Raw genomic sequence first — 15,730 nt, forward strand, 5'->3', positions numbered from 1 at the left:
AAGTGCCATGTGGCAAATGCTTGAGTCCTAGAACGGCTTAAAGCAAGAGTGCAGATGTGCAGGTTCTGAAGACAAGGACCACCCAAGCCAACTTAGCTGCAGCCCACACAACTGAGAAGCCAGTGTTCAATGGATCAAGGCTAAGAAGCAAAAGTAAAACGTACAGCCCATGAATCTGTCAAGTATCTGGGCCCTAGAGGGAACAGGTATCGTTGGAAAAGTGACCCTTTTGGAGTCACTTTCTAAAATGCCAATAACAATATTTCTTCCACTCTTAAAATTTATTTTAACAGTGAACTAAAGTGACACTTTCCGCCATGGTGAGCAGTCAGGTAAAGTCTATTGACAACTGAATTGTAGTCTTTATTAAACTTATTTTACAAACTTATGTCTGCTAATACGAAAAGGCTGCTTTCACTTTAACACGTGCTTTGTAGATTTACACCAGCAGTAAAAAAGGCTTCGGTTGAGTAGAGTTTGGTCTTCAAAAATGTGACTACATCCTTCATCTCCAGCCTTTCCACCTCCCAATTAGGGACCTTGCCAAAGAAAGGGGAAAATTATCAGTTTGCAAGAAGACGACATGTAAAATAAAAACTAGTTTTGAGATCCACGCATATCAAAGTAACATCGAGGCAAATGTTTTTTTTTTTACACAAGCGTTATCTTGTAATTACTCATATTTTAAAGGCTTAGGAAGACTATATGCTAGGGTTGAAGAAAGCTCTACCAGTGAAAATTCTAAAAACTTTAAAGGTTTTCTAAAGGGCACAAAAACTCATTTCTTGGGATAATCTTCCTGAGAATTTATATGATATCCATTATGGGGAAAAAAGTCTTAAGTAGCAGCCCATTAAGAAAAACATGCCATCTTAACCTCAGTAATTTGTACATAATCCATGCTTGGATACAAAAGCACCAAATGAAGATGAGAATGTTTATGCTTCACATTATGTGCAGGACCAACTGAGTGGCATTTAGATAGTTTCCAACATTAATATATATAAGCTTATTCATAAGGTTCTTGCTCCATACAGGAGAGACATGTGAAGAGGCTGGCCAAGCAAAACTGTGGAGCTCAGAATCAAAATGAGCTGTGGGAGGGAAGAGGAAGCTGTCTCCTCTCATGCCCATCCAGCTTTTCCTGGAGACAAACATCCTACGAGCCTCACATCGGTCCATGAAAACAACGCTTAAATTCACATCTTTTCTTCCTTTGTTCAAGAAACTCTGGAAATTGAATATGATGTCATAGGTCTTAAATTAAATAAGAAAATGTATTTTTTATATTTTTCCTCTTAACAAAAAAGAATAAAGTTGATCAAACATAGTGTTTATAAAATTCCTGGTAAATAATAGTTACCAGTTGAGTAGAAACCACATCATGCACAGAAATGTTCTTTTCTAAATAAGAAATAACTAAAGTACTTATTCCAGTACTGCTGACAATTCCTCTAGGGTCCTAGTAACCAAGCTCAACCACAATATCCCCAGCAGAATGGACATCAGTAACTGAAAAGTATTTTGTTTGCATTTTTTTCTTACCAAGATTACATGAAAACCCATTATTTTCAAATGTCGCATTTTCATGGCAAGGAATCCTTTGGGGTGGCCTAAATCCAAGCAGTATGCAGATCTAGGAACACACAGTATAGCTACCCTGAAAATGAAAGTGCACAAAAGGAGACCCGTTACCGAAAGTGCACAAAAGGAGTGAGATTACATCTACACTCATGCTGCGTTTCCTGTTCTTTGGAGATTTCAAATTCAAGTTCTCTGCTGACCACAGTTGTCACCATCCTCTACTTCATTACTTACCTCTGCAAATACTCCAGTACAGCACTGTAAGCATTTTAAGGCTTTCCTATGCAGTGTTAGTCTCTGCTATAAATATAATTATTTATGCTACTAGAAGTACTGATGTAGATAAACCAAATAGCAAATGCTCTCCTTCTACATATTGTCTCCTGGAGAGAGAAGCATTTAAAAACCAGAATGAAGAGAACAAATACAAAGAAAAAAAAACACTAAGAGAAAGGCCAGACTGTTAAAAAGATAACATCTGTATGTGTACCACAACTTGGAAGGTGTAATTCGTTTTTTTCATTGTTCTTGACCTTTTGGAAAGATTAAGCCGGTTGGAGAAAAAAAAAGGCATTTGTATTCTTCCTGTCTTCCCATATACTTTGGCTGTTATGTGAGATAACATAAAAGAAATTTTATTTTTTTAAGGAATGCTCCTATTCCTTACTTCTTCTCAGTACTTTAGGCTGAGAGCTACTGTATTATTAGGCTCAAACAGTGGAGTACCCAAAAAAGAAACATTCTCTTTCACAGAGGTCAGAGAAAAAGCCTTTCTCTCAGGGAAGATGGCTAACAAGTATAGGGAAAAAACAGTGAAGAAGATGGCCAAGGAACAAGCTGGATGGACTCAGAAAAGGGTAAAGGGTACAGAGTTGGAAGAGAAAGGGCAAGGATGAGCAGATAAAGTGTGAATCCCTACAGATTTCCTTTCTCTACCTCACACTACTGTATTTATGTGCATGTCCTATGAAGCAATGGGGATAGAAGTTCCTTGGGGTCACGATCCATGTCTTCCTCATCTTTGTGTGCCCTGAAGGGCCTAGCAGGGCCTTTCCACAAAGACTGACTAAACACAGGGTGTGTGCAACGTGACCCGAAGCATCTGCACTGAGAGTTTCAATTATGTTAACGTTGCTTTATTGTACTACTCGGCTTTAAAACCTAATTTGTAAAAATTGCCTATTTCATTACATGGCTCAACTCCAGTCCACTGTCTAACGAATGCTTGTGTTTACACCTAAGCAGTAGATTAATGGTTGCAAAGTCCCTTGGTACATCACAAGCTCTACACAAATAGAAGGTCTTAGTACTGTTACTGCTATCTAACACGAAGTCTATGAGAATTAAATTCAGAAACTCAGCAAATGAATATATGTCAGTAACCTTCGAATATCTGCAGAAGTTACCACGCTGGAAAATGGAAGCACTTGACTTCTGTTAATATCCATTCTGACTTCAAAATCTGAAAGAAAAAAATTAATTTTTCAAACACCCCTCAAAGTGATTTTGTTTCAAAATGTAACTATCACTACCAATAATGATAATGGCATCAGACAAAACATATGATGAGCTTACCATGTGCCAGACTCCAATCTGGATTTTATATGCATCATTTATATCATTTATATGCATCATCTCACTTATTCATCACAGAAACCCTAGGAGGTGGACACTATGTTTACTGCTATTTTAGGGTCAAGGGGATGGAGGCAAGAGCCTTGCAAACACAGCACTAGTACGTACAGAGCAAGAATCCAAACCTGGCAGTCCAGCTTCAGAGCCATAACGCTCCACTAACCTACCATGGACTCATATTTGTCTGAAATAAATGAAAATAAATAAAATACCATAGAGGAAAATCACATAAAGTCCCATACCGATACAATAATTATGTGGCAACTGTGTATTTTTTGAAAAGCATCCTTCTCCCAGAAGGCTTCTTAGCGCATCTGTCACCTTCTCATGTGGATATAATGGTGTGGACGGTGGCGGTAACAGTTCTAAGTCTATGTCCATGTGACAAGAAATATCAAGTTTTAGGCAAGCAGCCAAAATACGAAGCTTGTGAGCATTCCTCTCAGTGTCATCTAAAAAAAGGAGAAAGAAAATACACATAGAGTTAAGAAGAAACATTAACGCCACACTTAAAACACTGTTATTAATGCACCTAAATTCCTGATGATCTGTTTATCAGGAGAAATCTCTCTGTGTCCCCCTAGTTCCCACAGTATCTAAATTGGTGCCTGGTATTTGAAAATGTTTTACAGTTTAAAAGATCTTTTGAGGAGATTTATAGTCTAAACTCTTCACTGAATGATGAGCAATGCCCAGGAAAGTTCAAATGCCTCATGATTAAACAAAGGCAAAGTTGGGACTCGAATCCATGTTTTCTGGGATTAAGACTGATTCCCCCACTGTGACTGCTTAAAAAATCAGGATGTGTTACTGTTTCTTTTTCACAATTTGATTTTGGAATTTCCTAACATTGTTTTTAAAGGAATTTAAACTTCTCTATTCTCAGACACATTACTGAATTTTGTATATCTAGCTGAATATTGCTTTTCTTTAATACTAAAGACCAAAAATCAACAATTAACTTCGTCCCAGGAGTAAATAAGTTAACTACTTTGGGAACTATTTGACTGCTTGATCTAAGAGCTTGTGTCCTCCCCATAGGCCAAGAGTCACAAAGTGATTAGGGCTGCAAAAGCTGACTGAACTGGGCTCCAAACGTGACATATAAGGATTAGGAAGTACAAACACCTCTGATCAAGGCATACAGAACACCGTGAATATGTAGCCTTTCCACAGGTGCAGACAGTGTAAATAAAAGGAACAACGGAGATGTGTTTCTGATCCTTGCCTTCTACACCTAAGGTCTGTCATTAAAGGAGGCTGTGTAGGTTTCCTGTTTGAGGCACTGACCTCTAACTTCATCATTTTGCATCCTTTCCTGAGTAGCATCTGCTCTGCACATTTTAACTAACTCTACTTCGACTATGACCCCGTTCCGAATCACAAGGTAGCTAGCTAGCAGGACTGCCTTATTTTGGGCACCACTGTACACTGACACTGTACCTGATACCAGCAGCTCATTGATGACGTCCTTTTGGAGAAGTGGGTTAATAAGGGCCATGGGAAAATGGTTCATCAAGCAAAACGAACACACAGCGTTCAGTAGATTTTCAGAAGAGATGTGGTGAAGATAACCAGTCAGAGAGCTAGTCATAACTTCTTGGAACCTTCAGGGAAACAAAGAAAAGTCAGCTTTCAAATATAAACAGAAGACAAGGCTGTGGTAGGGAGATAAAGTACCAGAGAAGCAATGGCTTTAAGGAGCCCAAAGAAAGGAAGTAAGAAAATCAGGCTGGCAGTGAGTACTCGCATGTCTGTCAGGTCAGGTGGCTACCTCAGAATAAATATATATGCTCAATAAATGTTACTTAGCTACCACTACATGTCTTGCACAGAGTAAATATTTCATAGGCTTTAACTCATTTAGTTACTATTAAAACTTGATGGGGTAGGTATTATTAATCTCATAATAAAAATGAATAAACAGGTTCAGAGAAGTTGAGGAACTTCTCCAAAAACAAACTACCATGAAATAACAGAGACAGTGCTGGAATCCAAGTTGTCAGGCTCCAGAGCCTTTTAACCATTCTCTTGACTTTTACCATGAGTATGTCTATAAGGTCTGGAACACTACCACAGTTTTATAACCAATAAAAATAATCTAGCTATCAACACTGAGTTAAAAGAACCGCAAAGTTAATCCTACCACAAAAAACTAATGTTATACATTATGGCAAAGCAGTTAAGCATGAAGAGAGGAAAAATCAAATTAGGCGGGGTCATTTTACCAGGGTGACACTGGTAATAAATGGCACAGACAGGTTCTGAACCCAGGTCAGTCAGTCTTAGGACATAAGCTATTGATCATTATGTAAGAAAAAAAATGACGATATACAAAGTACTGCGATAGCACATAGGAAAGGAGGTAGATAGAGCAGCTTTGGGGACAAGGAGAATTTCACTGAGTGGAAAAGATGGGAAAAGGGAAGATTATCTGAAACTGAGCAAAGAAAGGGGAGGCTTGCAAACGGACACTATCTGTGCTGTTGTCAGCAGCTGGCGAGGCTAAGGCACAAAGCAGTGATTCTTACAGAGAAGGCAAGTATGCCCTGGAGCAAGCCTTATGCACAATGCGGCTGTACAGAAAAGGGCCTCAGATCAGCTGGGAGGTCCCAGGGGCAGCAGCAGATGGGGGAGGGAGGGAGTGGGAGGCTGTGGCAGGCTAAGCAGGACTGCAGGGGTTACTATGGGGTGGGGAGAAGGGAACAGGTCCAAGGGACAGCAGTGAGGCAAGAAAGGATGGGCTGCAGATGACCACATCTGGAACCTGAGTGGGTGGTAATCACCTCTCCGATCTCATCCCACTCCTGTATGTCATGCTTTTGCACACCCAATTGTGTGTCCTTACCTGCACATGTTCTGTTTCTTTCCTCCCTGACTTGAATATAGTGTCCCTTCTGCTCACAATCTTCTTTCCTGCTTAGCTTCCTAAGATTACCTCCTATTTCTCCACCTTTTAAGATCTGCTTAGGTACCACCTCCTCCAGGCAGCACTGCTTGGTGTTCATCCTGAAACTCCTCATCACCAGGCTTGCATCCTGGCACATCCTCTATTGCCATACATGCTGTATAAAATCTATCACTCCAATTTTCATGCTGTCTTTGCCAAAATTCATGTCTACCTTATCCATTACACAGAATCCTGGTAAAAAGGATAGTGTGGTGGGGTGCCTGGCTGGCTCAGCTGGTGGGGTGTGTGACTTGATCTCGGGGTTCTGAGTTCAAGTCCTATGTTGGGTGTACAGAATGTTTAAAAACAAACTTACATAAGGAAGACTCAAAGAGGAGAATGTTAGTAGAAAAGGATTAATCAAGAATAATGATGCACACTAAGTTGAGTACATTAAACATATACAGCTTTTTATATGTTTATCATACCTTAATAAGGTGGTTTAAAAACTCATTTCACATAGTTTTCAGTAAATGGTAAATAAATGATGGAGGAGGGGAGGGAGGAGAAGCAGCAAGAAGAGAGGAAAAGGAAGATGTATGGTGACCCCATGCAAGCCACAGAAATTCGGGAGTTTAGGAGCACACTGAGGACCAGAAATGCAAATCTGCAATTATCTATATGGTGATAAGTATAGATCAAGAAGAAACCAAAGGCCTAAAATGACAGCTTAAATGTTAAATGTTTTCTTTCTTGGGTTTCAAACCCAGGAATGCACTCTGGATTTAACACACTCTCTTTCTCAGAGGCCACCACATAAATAAAATGATGAATGTACCACATGTGGATATACAATGTGCTAAGCCAAATTTTCTACCACTCTCTTCTAGTCAACTTCCCAAATGCTCTAAGTTAGCCCACTTCTCAAATCTCTGCCACTGCAGCCAAAGACACCATCATCCTTTCTCTTCCCTAGAGCATTCATTTGGTACCTCCATTGATTGCCTTCCTCTGGAAGTCCAAGATGTACCTCCTTAAGTAGACTAGACAAACAGGGAACATGGTGTAACAAGGTGGAACAGGTAGTCTCTTGGGATGCCCACAGTGAGCTGGAAAACTCCCTAACCACCCAGCGTTTGATCTCCTAATACCATGGAACACGTGCAGCTGTTTCTGGAGTTTTAGTTACCACTCAGCTTGACAGTGTCCACGAGGTGCCGGAGATACATAGGAGGCAGCCTCTTAAGAAAACCAATTCAAGGGAGTAGAGGAAGACAGACTTTGGGGAATACTTTTCACTCTTTATTCTATGCCAGGTCTTAGGCTAAGTTCAGAATCACAAGAACCTAGGTCTAACTCTAGAGAGCTTTCCAACTGAGAAGCAGAGCCAGGCTTCCTGACGAATAATCACAGCTCTGTGTCAGGGCCCCACCAGAGCTTCATATAAGATGTGACAAGCACAGAAGCTCTGACGGCGATAAGCAGGAAAGGCACAGGAAATGTAGCACGAACTGAGTTTTTCAGTACAACAGAGGGTCCAGTGGGCAGCTGCCTTCCAGTTGGCCCAGCACCATTTCTGGGGTTATGTGCTCCAGAGGGACGGGCGGGTGACCCAAACTCAGCCATTCGGATTTCCTGTTTTGGAAATCTGAATCCTGACAGAAAACCACATGGACAGAAAGCCGCTGGGTCAAGTCACTTACCTGATGGCAAATGGATGGCCTGCAACTCTTGCCACCTAGACCCTTGGAACTGGCCTACATTGTGCCTGGCACCCTGTGGCCTACATTGGAATTTTTTTTTTTTTTTTTTTGGAATTCTTTTACACATATCAACCCATTTAATCCTCATAACAACTCACTGTGATTAGAAACAACTCTTCTTTCTTTCTTTTTTTTTTTTTGAAATAACTCTTATTTCTTATCCCAATTTAACAGATGAAGAAACTGAAGCCCAAATTAGTAACTTGCCAAAAGTTAAGTAGCTAATGAATGGCAGAGCTGGGATTCAAACCTAAGCAATGTGTCTCCAAAGTCTGTGCTTTTAATCACTCCTCTAAAAAAAAGACATATTATATACATTTTTTTTTTAGTGAACCCAAACTGATTTACAGAGGGAGAATTGATGTTCTGGGTGGGAAGCAGAGGTATGAAGAGCTCAGTATGTCTGAGGAACTGCTGTATTTAATAACAGAAATGCATGGGTGTGGTTAAAAATGAAAATGATAGAAAGCAGTAGCTTGGGACCAAATGAATAGTCATGGTCAAAACTGAACTATGAACTCAGGAACTGAAGGAATAAGCTAGGAGAGTTTGAGATGAAGATTCCTATGCTGAATTAACAAATACATCATAAAGAACAAAGAAACAAGCAAGACAAAAAAAAATCACCAATAATAACTTCACAAATTAAGAATATTACATCTTATTTCTCGATACTGATGATGGCCATAGGTGTGTTCACTTGTAATAATGCACTAAGCTTATGATGGTATGTAACCTTTTTTTTGAAGTATGTTATATGGCAATTAAAAAAATTAAAAAAGAAGAGGTACATACTTTGGGGTCTGGCTTTTGTAGAAGTGATTGAGAGAAGAATACACATGAAGAATAGAAAGAATGCTCCTCATGTTTAGAGAGCCAGGATCATCTATCACTTTCTTCATGAACAAGTCCATCAAATCAGTATGTCGATAGCCAAGGTTTTCAAATAAAATGAGGAGAAAGAGAACCTTTAAAAAAGAATGAGGGGACAGAAAACTTTTTAAAATTATGGAATGCTACCAGTAATTTTCTTAGATCTCAAAAAATTGAAACAACAATAGAATTGTCCAGATGAATATTCCCTAAAAAGAAATAATTCTCTTTTCCTCACAAAATCTGTTCCAGTAAATCTTGAATCAGTCATTAAGTTAATAAGCAATCTCTTTTTATAAACTGAGAAACAGAGCATACAATGGTTTCCATATTTCCATTTCATTTAAAAAATAAATCCTTTCCTATAATGCTTTTCATGCAACAGATCTGAAAATTACTTTAAATATACCCTTTCTGAGGTTTTTCAAAATGACCAACTCAGTTTTGAACTATTCCCTCTTCCAAACCTAGACACTTCCTACATTTGCAACGTGTTAAGAGAGAACTCAAAATTTTCTCTATTCAATATGTAGTTGTACAAATGAGAACAGAGATGAAATATACTATGATTAAATTAAAATTTCCCGTTCACTTCTCATTTCCTTCTTGGAACTTCTCACTATTAGTATTTCTCTTTCCAAAGCCGATTTCCACAACAAATTCAATAAGCCCCTTACCCTCCAAAGTAAAGGGAACCTAGTGATCGAACACAATTACTACTGCCTCATTACAAAAAGTAGTTTTTAACCACAGGCTTCATTAGATGATTATATTACTAACACAGCCCCATATTTAAAGATTCTTACTCCGGAAGAAACAAGACAACTTCCACAAGTAGAAGATAGACATGATCATTAAGCAATGACATATTATTCTTCAAAAAGCATAAGCCTGTCATCATGCATTTTTATTATTCTAAGTCTAAAAAAGAAAAAGTAGAAAGACAGAAATAATCTTAACTATCAAAAGTACCAAAAAATACTTTGCAAAACAGTACAAACTTCAGACAACTTTATTTTTCTTTCAGAAAGATGTGATAAGGAGCTAATTTTTCAAAAGTCAATTCAACATTGGAATATTTTGGTCTCTTTAACTGCTCTAAAGCTGATAGAGAAATACCCAGAATGTTAAATGAATTGATATGCTTCTTGAAAGCTTCTGGGGCTTATTCTAACCTGTTAACAAACTTACTTGTTTTAACTTCCAGATATCAATAGTTGTAGCCACATAATCTGCTATTGCCTTAAAAAGATTTAAATTACGGTACTGGAGGTCTCTGCAAGACTGCAATATGGTGATCAATACTTTAACAGGACATCCATGGATATTACCTTTAAGAATGAATTAAATAAACAAACAAAAATTACCAGATGGCTTTGAATGTAAAATCCAAGATATCTACACTCAATATGTTTGTTTCTTGAGAGAAATATTGCACTATATTTTGTAAAAGACAAAAACAAAAAATATAGGCAAAAATAACATTTAGATCTAATCATATCATTAGTTTTTGTTTGTATAACAGTGAAGCTTTTAACAAACAAAACAAATATAGTCCAGAACAGTAGGTGGGATGCTAAAAATTCCCCTTACCTATGACCGTCTTACTGCATTCATTCAGAAGTATAACAGAGCGGTGATTCATGGCAGCTAATGCCTCAAACATGTTCTGGCTATTCAAATCAGAAAATCTGTCTAATTCTCTCAAGGCTTTCATCTAAAGAAAAACAAAGTTTAATTTATAATTTGTGGCGAAGTAAATTAAAAGGGATAAAGTTTGAGCAAAATGACTCAAATAGATACCAAGTTGAATATACATATTAATATAAATAGGAGCGCCTGAGTGTCTCAGTGGGTTAAGTGTCCAGCTCTTGGTGTGGGATCAGGTCATGATCCCAAGCCCCATGTGGTGCTCCATGCCCAGTGGGGAGTCTGCTTCAAGATCCTCTCCCTCTGCCCTTCCTCTCACTTGCACGTGCATGAGCTCTCTCAAACAAATAAACCAATCTTAAAAAAAATATATATATATATATACATATATATATATATATGTTTATATATACAAATAGATATAAGTCTACTTCTCTTACTTCTCTTTAGCAAAACTGAACCCCAAAACGCAACATCTTTCTAAAACCTGACTTTAGGAACTGATAGCAGGTCATAAGAATTTTTTTTTTCAAATCTTACCCACTAGAGAAAATTCAAAATCTGTTTACCTCCAGTTTCCTTTTAAGACCAACTGGCGCATCTTTTCCAACACATTTTATCACAGCTTGTAATGTAAAGACACGTTCTATTTTCCAGACTTTCTGATCAACAAGTAATCTGTAATTAGATACAATACCACAATCCCAGGATCCAAAAACCAGAAAAATTATTTTAGAAGTTATTTGGTCCAGCTCCTACTTTGAGGCAAGGCAGATGAAGCCGACAGAAATAACCTACCTGCCCAAGGGAGCATAAGTAGTTAAAGAACTAGGACCAGTCTAGCACTATTTCCTCTCACATTATTTTGCCATCATGAATAAACAAAACACATCAAGACATTATAATAAAATATCCCAATGTACAGTCAATGAACAAGGAAATTAAATATTATTCTCACTGACTTATGACATTAGATCGGTTGCATCAATTTTATAAATTACAAAATTTAAGCTCCTTTTTGGGCCCGGTCAGCAGAATGTTTCCTCCTCAGATGCCCAAATAACTATTATGAGCTGAATACATGCCAATTCTCTCCCAGCCCCCATCGGTTCTATGTTATAAGATCAATTTTGAATTCAATGTTACCCACACTTTTTTTTTATGGTAGAGTATAAAAGAAGCATTATTTCTAACTTTACTTGATCTAGAAGCAAGGTTTTAAGTTTAATAAGGCATCAAAGACTATAACAACCAACAGTCTCTCCCCATCCAAATAAGGCAGGCCGGCTTTCATATTGGTTTTTGATTTGAGATATAAAAGGAATAGAGAATGCCACATGAAGAAAGCAGAGACAGTACTCACCGCAAGCCTGCTCGAAGAACGTCCACATTCTTACATGGCTTCATTGCCTCTAAAACGGCTGACAAAACTGAAAGACATTTCTCATCACACTCATTGATACGTTCCTATTGAAATATAATTACAAAAACACTGCAGATGACAAGCCCGTGGTAGACCACCTCACCTAAGCAAAACACTGAACTGAAGCTCTCAATTAAATGACTAAATATCAAACCAGTAATTCATAGTCAGCCCACAATAAACAACATCTTTGAGAAATAAAACGTCATATGCAGTGAATTTTCCAAATAACCAATATATACTTTTACGTTATCAACACTTTTTTTTTTTTTTTACAATTTACCATTACCATCACTTTTTTCCCCCATTACTATCACTTTTAACTACATAGGGAACAAAATCTACCAAATAAACATGAATATATTATGTGGTTTAAACACCCACACAAATAAAAATTCATTCTTAATGAATTGTGACATTTAGAAATCACAATAACATAAAAAGTTAAAAACTCTCATATACTTAATAACATAATTCTTGAATTCTATAATAGGATAGAACTATATGTGAGATCCCTCTCAAGAAATCTAAAAATTATTTAATTCTGATCACTGAGTTTAGAAGTCTGAGATGTCCACACTTAAAAAGTAAATAATTACTTCAATGAGCTATCATTTCTTCATCATATCTGGTACTTTAGTGAGATCAAACAGGACCCTGACTCCCTTGTTTGAAACCAAAAGTGGCTCCTCTACCCAATTTCATCTTTCTTCCAGTCCATTTTCCACTCATACAGTGATCTAAAATATAAATTTGAACATGTCAATCCTTTGCTTATAATACCTCAATAGATCCCCATTGCCAATAGGAAATTCCAAACTCCTTATGCAGGTATAAAAGGTTCTTTATGATTTAATCCCCCCATTTCCAGCCTCATGTCTTGCCACACTATACCCATAACCCCTGCTCCCCAACCATAATTACACAATTTCCTCCCTACTCCCTCAAACACAACCCACAACAGTCTATATACTTCAGCACCACTGAACTACTTTCCGTTCCCTAAACTTGCCAAACTTTTCTTCTGGATAAACGGGCAAATCCTCTGCCTCAGATATTATTCCCTTCACTATCGATCTTGCAACTCACAAACTGCTACTCACTGCCTGGATTCAACTTAGATATTATCTCCTGCTGAGCTTGAATCCTTGTTCTTCCATAAACTGGGCATTTGTTAATTCACCCAGCCCATTGACATCACTACAAATAGTGACGTTAACAGAAAGGTAACCTTGGGCAGGTTATTTAAGCCTCAATTTCCTAATTAGTAAGATGAAAGCAGTATCTGTTTTAAAGGCTACACTGAGGATTATATGACCAATTCTGTTTTCAAACTATATACATATTATCTCTGCCTCAAACACTAATCCTGTATCCTACTCCGGTCTCTTCTCATCATGAAGGCCTTCTCCTAAGTTGGAAGTCTGTTAATACACTCTTACAAGACTCTATTTTTCTTTCATGCATCGAAAGCACTCGGTGGCCATTATTTTGTTCATAATTATATTCCCTTGGGCTCTGCTCAGTGCCTATATGGTAAATATATGACTTATTAAGTGAATGTTGGTTATTTTTGTAATTGCCTACAAAATACCTGTCCTTCCCACTACATTATAAGAATCATGTCTCCTATATGTCTCTAGTGACAAATGTAGTAACTGATACATAACTGACACCAAATATACATTTTGTGTATGAATAAATGAATCCACTAACTGTTTGACCTTAGCCAAGTTGTTTAACATCACTAAGTCTGTTTCTTCATCTGCCAAACTGAGATAAACTTCGACCTTGCAGGGCTATGGAGAGGACTAAGTAAGTGTAGGTACTCAATAAATATTAGTTCTCTCCACTACCCTCCTCTCCTACCTTCAACTAACCAACCTTTCCTTATATATTTTGTATCTCTCCTCATGTTAGTATATTACTATTAGTCAACTCTGGCAAAGAAAAATGGTGTGAGCTTTCATCAATTTCCATAGCAAAGGAAAGGAAAGACCCAGTTAACTTAGGGTCCTTAAATCATCTATATGCAGAAATAAATATAAACTACCCACTCCCCTGATCATCTCTTCCAAGGAGGAGATATATCTTTATTTCCCCTCACTGGTTCAAGGTGTGCCAAACTGAGTAAAACGACATTTAAGTCTCCTTCGGATTTTACCTGGGCCACCCTCAGCAAAGTCTGTACCAGCAGAGTGTTCTGAGGAATTCCAAGCTTCACTATGGCATGAAGACTGAACAGTACGTGATCATAGTGCATGATCTTGGCTTCCCTCAACGTATGTTCACACAGCTGATGAAACGCAGGGTGGTTAAACATCAGCTGCTTTTCAACGCGCCTCTGGTCCTCAGACATCCTTTTGGCGACTGTCCACATTGCTGAAAAATAGTTACTACTGGGGAAAGTAGGTCCTTCTGAAAATATGTCTAGCACATCACTCAGAGAACTACACTCCTGAGACAGTTTTCTAAGGCTGACAGGGGATGGTTTTGTTTCCTTGGTGAGCACATCTTCATTGGAGGCCTCATGACGAAAGTTTATCTTCTTCAATTCGTTATCAGAGACAGAATGTTTTGAATCAAAGGACAGTCTTCTGGGACAAAGCAGTCTGTTGACTGTATGGACTATTTCAGGGCCTATGCCCTGAAAATTATCTCCTGACAAGGCGTCCTGAAAGAGGTATCTAACAGATGACTGCACTCTATTATCGAAGTCACCGAAGAGAAGGTTTCTTGGGTTCCAGTTTGAATGGACAATTTTTGGTCTGGAAAATCCCAGCCTCCTAGTTCTGCTTGTTGGAACTAACTTACTGAGGTTCCGTAAAAAGGAACCCGCTCTGTTAGTCATTGTGCTATCCACTCCAGTACTTTCAAATCCCTTTAAAGTAGTCTACCTAACACAAATGACACTTGTAGGAGTGAAAGAGAAGGCATGCCCGCTGTTTTCCTGTAGGGGAAGGAGTTATAAAAGACATAAGAAATCAAAGCAAGACTTTTATTTTAAGAAACGAAATCAATTTAACGCACACAAAAGTGGGAACCTATGGCGACATTAAAGATTAAAACGGGGGCATCCCTGGGGGGCTCAGCGGTTTAACGCCTGCCTTTGGCCCAGGGCGTGATCCTGGAGACCTGGGATCGAGTCCCACCCACGTCGGGATCCCTGCGTGGAGCCTGCCCCTCTGCCTCCCTCCCTCTCTCTCTCTCTCAGGAATAAATGAACAAAATATTTAAAATAATAAAGATGAAAACGGTAAAACTACTTTACCAATGCGGGCCTCCTCCACTTCTCCCACAATGTAGAAACTGTCTTTGAGAAGCCAGGTAAGTTTGCGGTCGACCGTCGGGAGTTTAAAAAATAAGTAAGTGAAATTTCTCATGAAAAGTGTTCCCACACGGTTTCCTATGAAGAAAGGGAGGGATTTCATGGTACCACCGCTTTGGTGATGTCGTCCATGAAAAAGTTCGGACGGCTGACGGATACTCTAACACGAAGACTTAGCAACGGCCGACCCCGGACTGTAAAGGACAGGGACTGAGACAAGTAGAACGCTGAGGAGAGGAAGCGACTCACCAAAGGGACAGTCGCATGCGGCCTGCGCTGGGGAGGGGACACACTCAGCCAGTATCGCCAGAGCTCCTCAAGGGTTAGGAGCCAGTCTTTTCGCAGCTGGGCCACCTACCATTAACCCACCGCTAAAGTCAAGCCCCAAGCAACTCGTTCGACCCTCCTCCAGAAGTCAAGAATCTACAGCGCGTAGCACCACCAAACTGCTCCGCCTGGGCTCGAAGCCCACTCTCCTGAGGTCAGAACCCCGTGGTTCTATACCGGCGCAGCCATGACAGCTCCCCCCGCGAGCCGCGCGTATCGCGAGATTTTACGGATCCTTCCGAGGTCAAAAAGCTTAC

At 38.9% G+C, this 15,730-nt stretch overlaps 1 protein-coding gene across 4 annotated transcripts; it reads right to left on the minus strand.

Annotated features, from left to right (window-relative positions):
- Positions 1-342: 342 nt before the first annotated feature.
- Positions 343-15,693, minus strand: FASTKD2 (FAST kinase domains 2). 4 transcript variants are annotated; one of them, XM_077885366.1, is made up of 13 exons: positions 15,505-15,693; positions 15,090-15,224; positions 13,983-14,200; positions 11,759-11,862; positions 10,965-11,073; positions 10,339-10,462; positions 9,937-10,076; positions 8,668-8,840; positions 4,663-4,826; positions 3,462-3,671; positions 2,968-3,046; positions 1,546-1,660; positions 343-539 (listed from the first exon to the last, which is right to left on the minus strand). In XM_077885366.1, the coding sequence occupies exons 2-13, from the start codon at positions 15,199-15,201 to the stop codon at positions 420-422; spliced, it is 1,668 nt and encodes a 555-aa protein (XP_077741492.1). In that variant the 5' UTR covers positions 15,202-15,224; positions 15,505-15,693; the 3' UTR covers positions 343-419. The 4 variants fall into 4 exon arrangements, with proteins under 4 accessions (XP_077741492.1, XP_077741493.1, XP_077741491.1 ...); XM_077885367.1 differs by having other exon boundaries at positions 15,396-15,693; XM_077885365.1 differs by lacking the exon at positions 15,505-15,693 and having other exon boundaries at positions 15,090-15,382.
- Positions 15,694-15,730: the final 37 nt, after the last annotated feature.

This window comes from Canis aureus, chromosome 36, assembly GCF_053574225.1.
Source record: "Canis aureus isolate CA01 chromosome 36, VMU_Caureus_v.1.0, whole genome shotgun sequence".
Taxonomy (NCBI): Eukaryota; Metazoa; Chordata; class Mammalia; order Carnivora; family Canidae; genus Canis; species Canis aureus.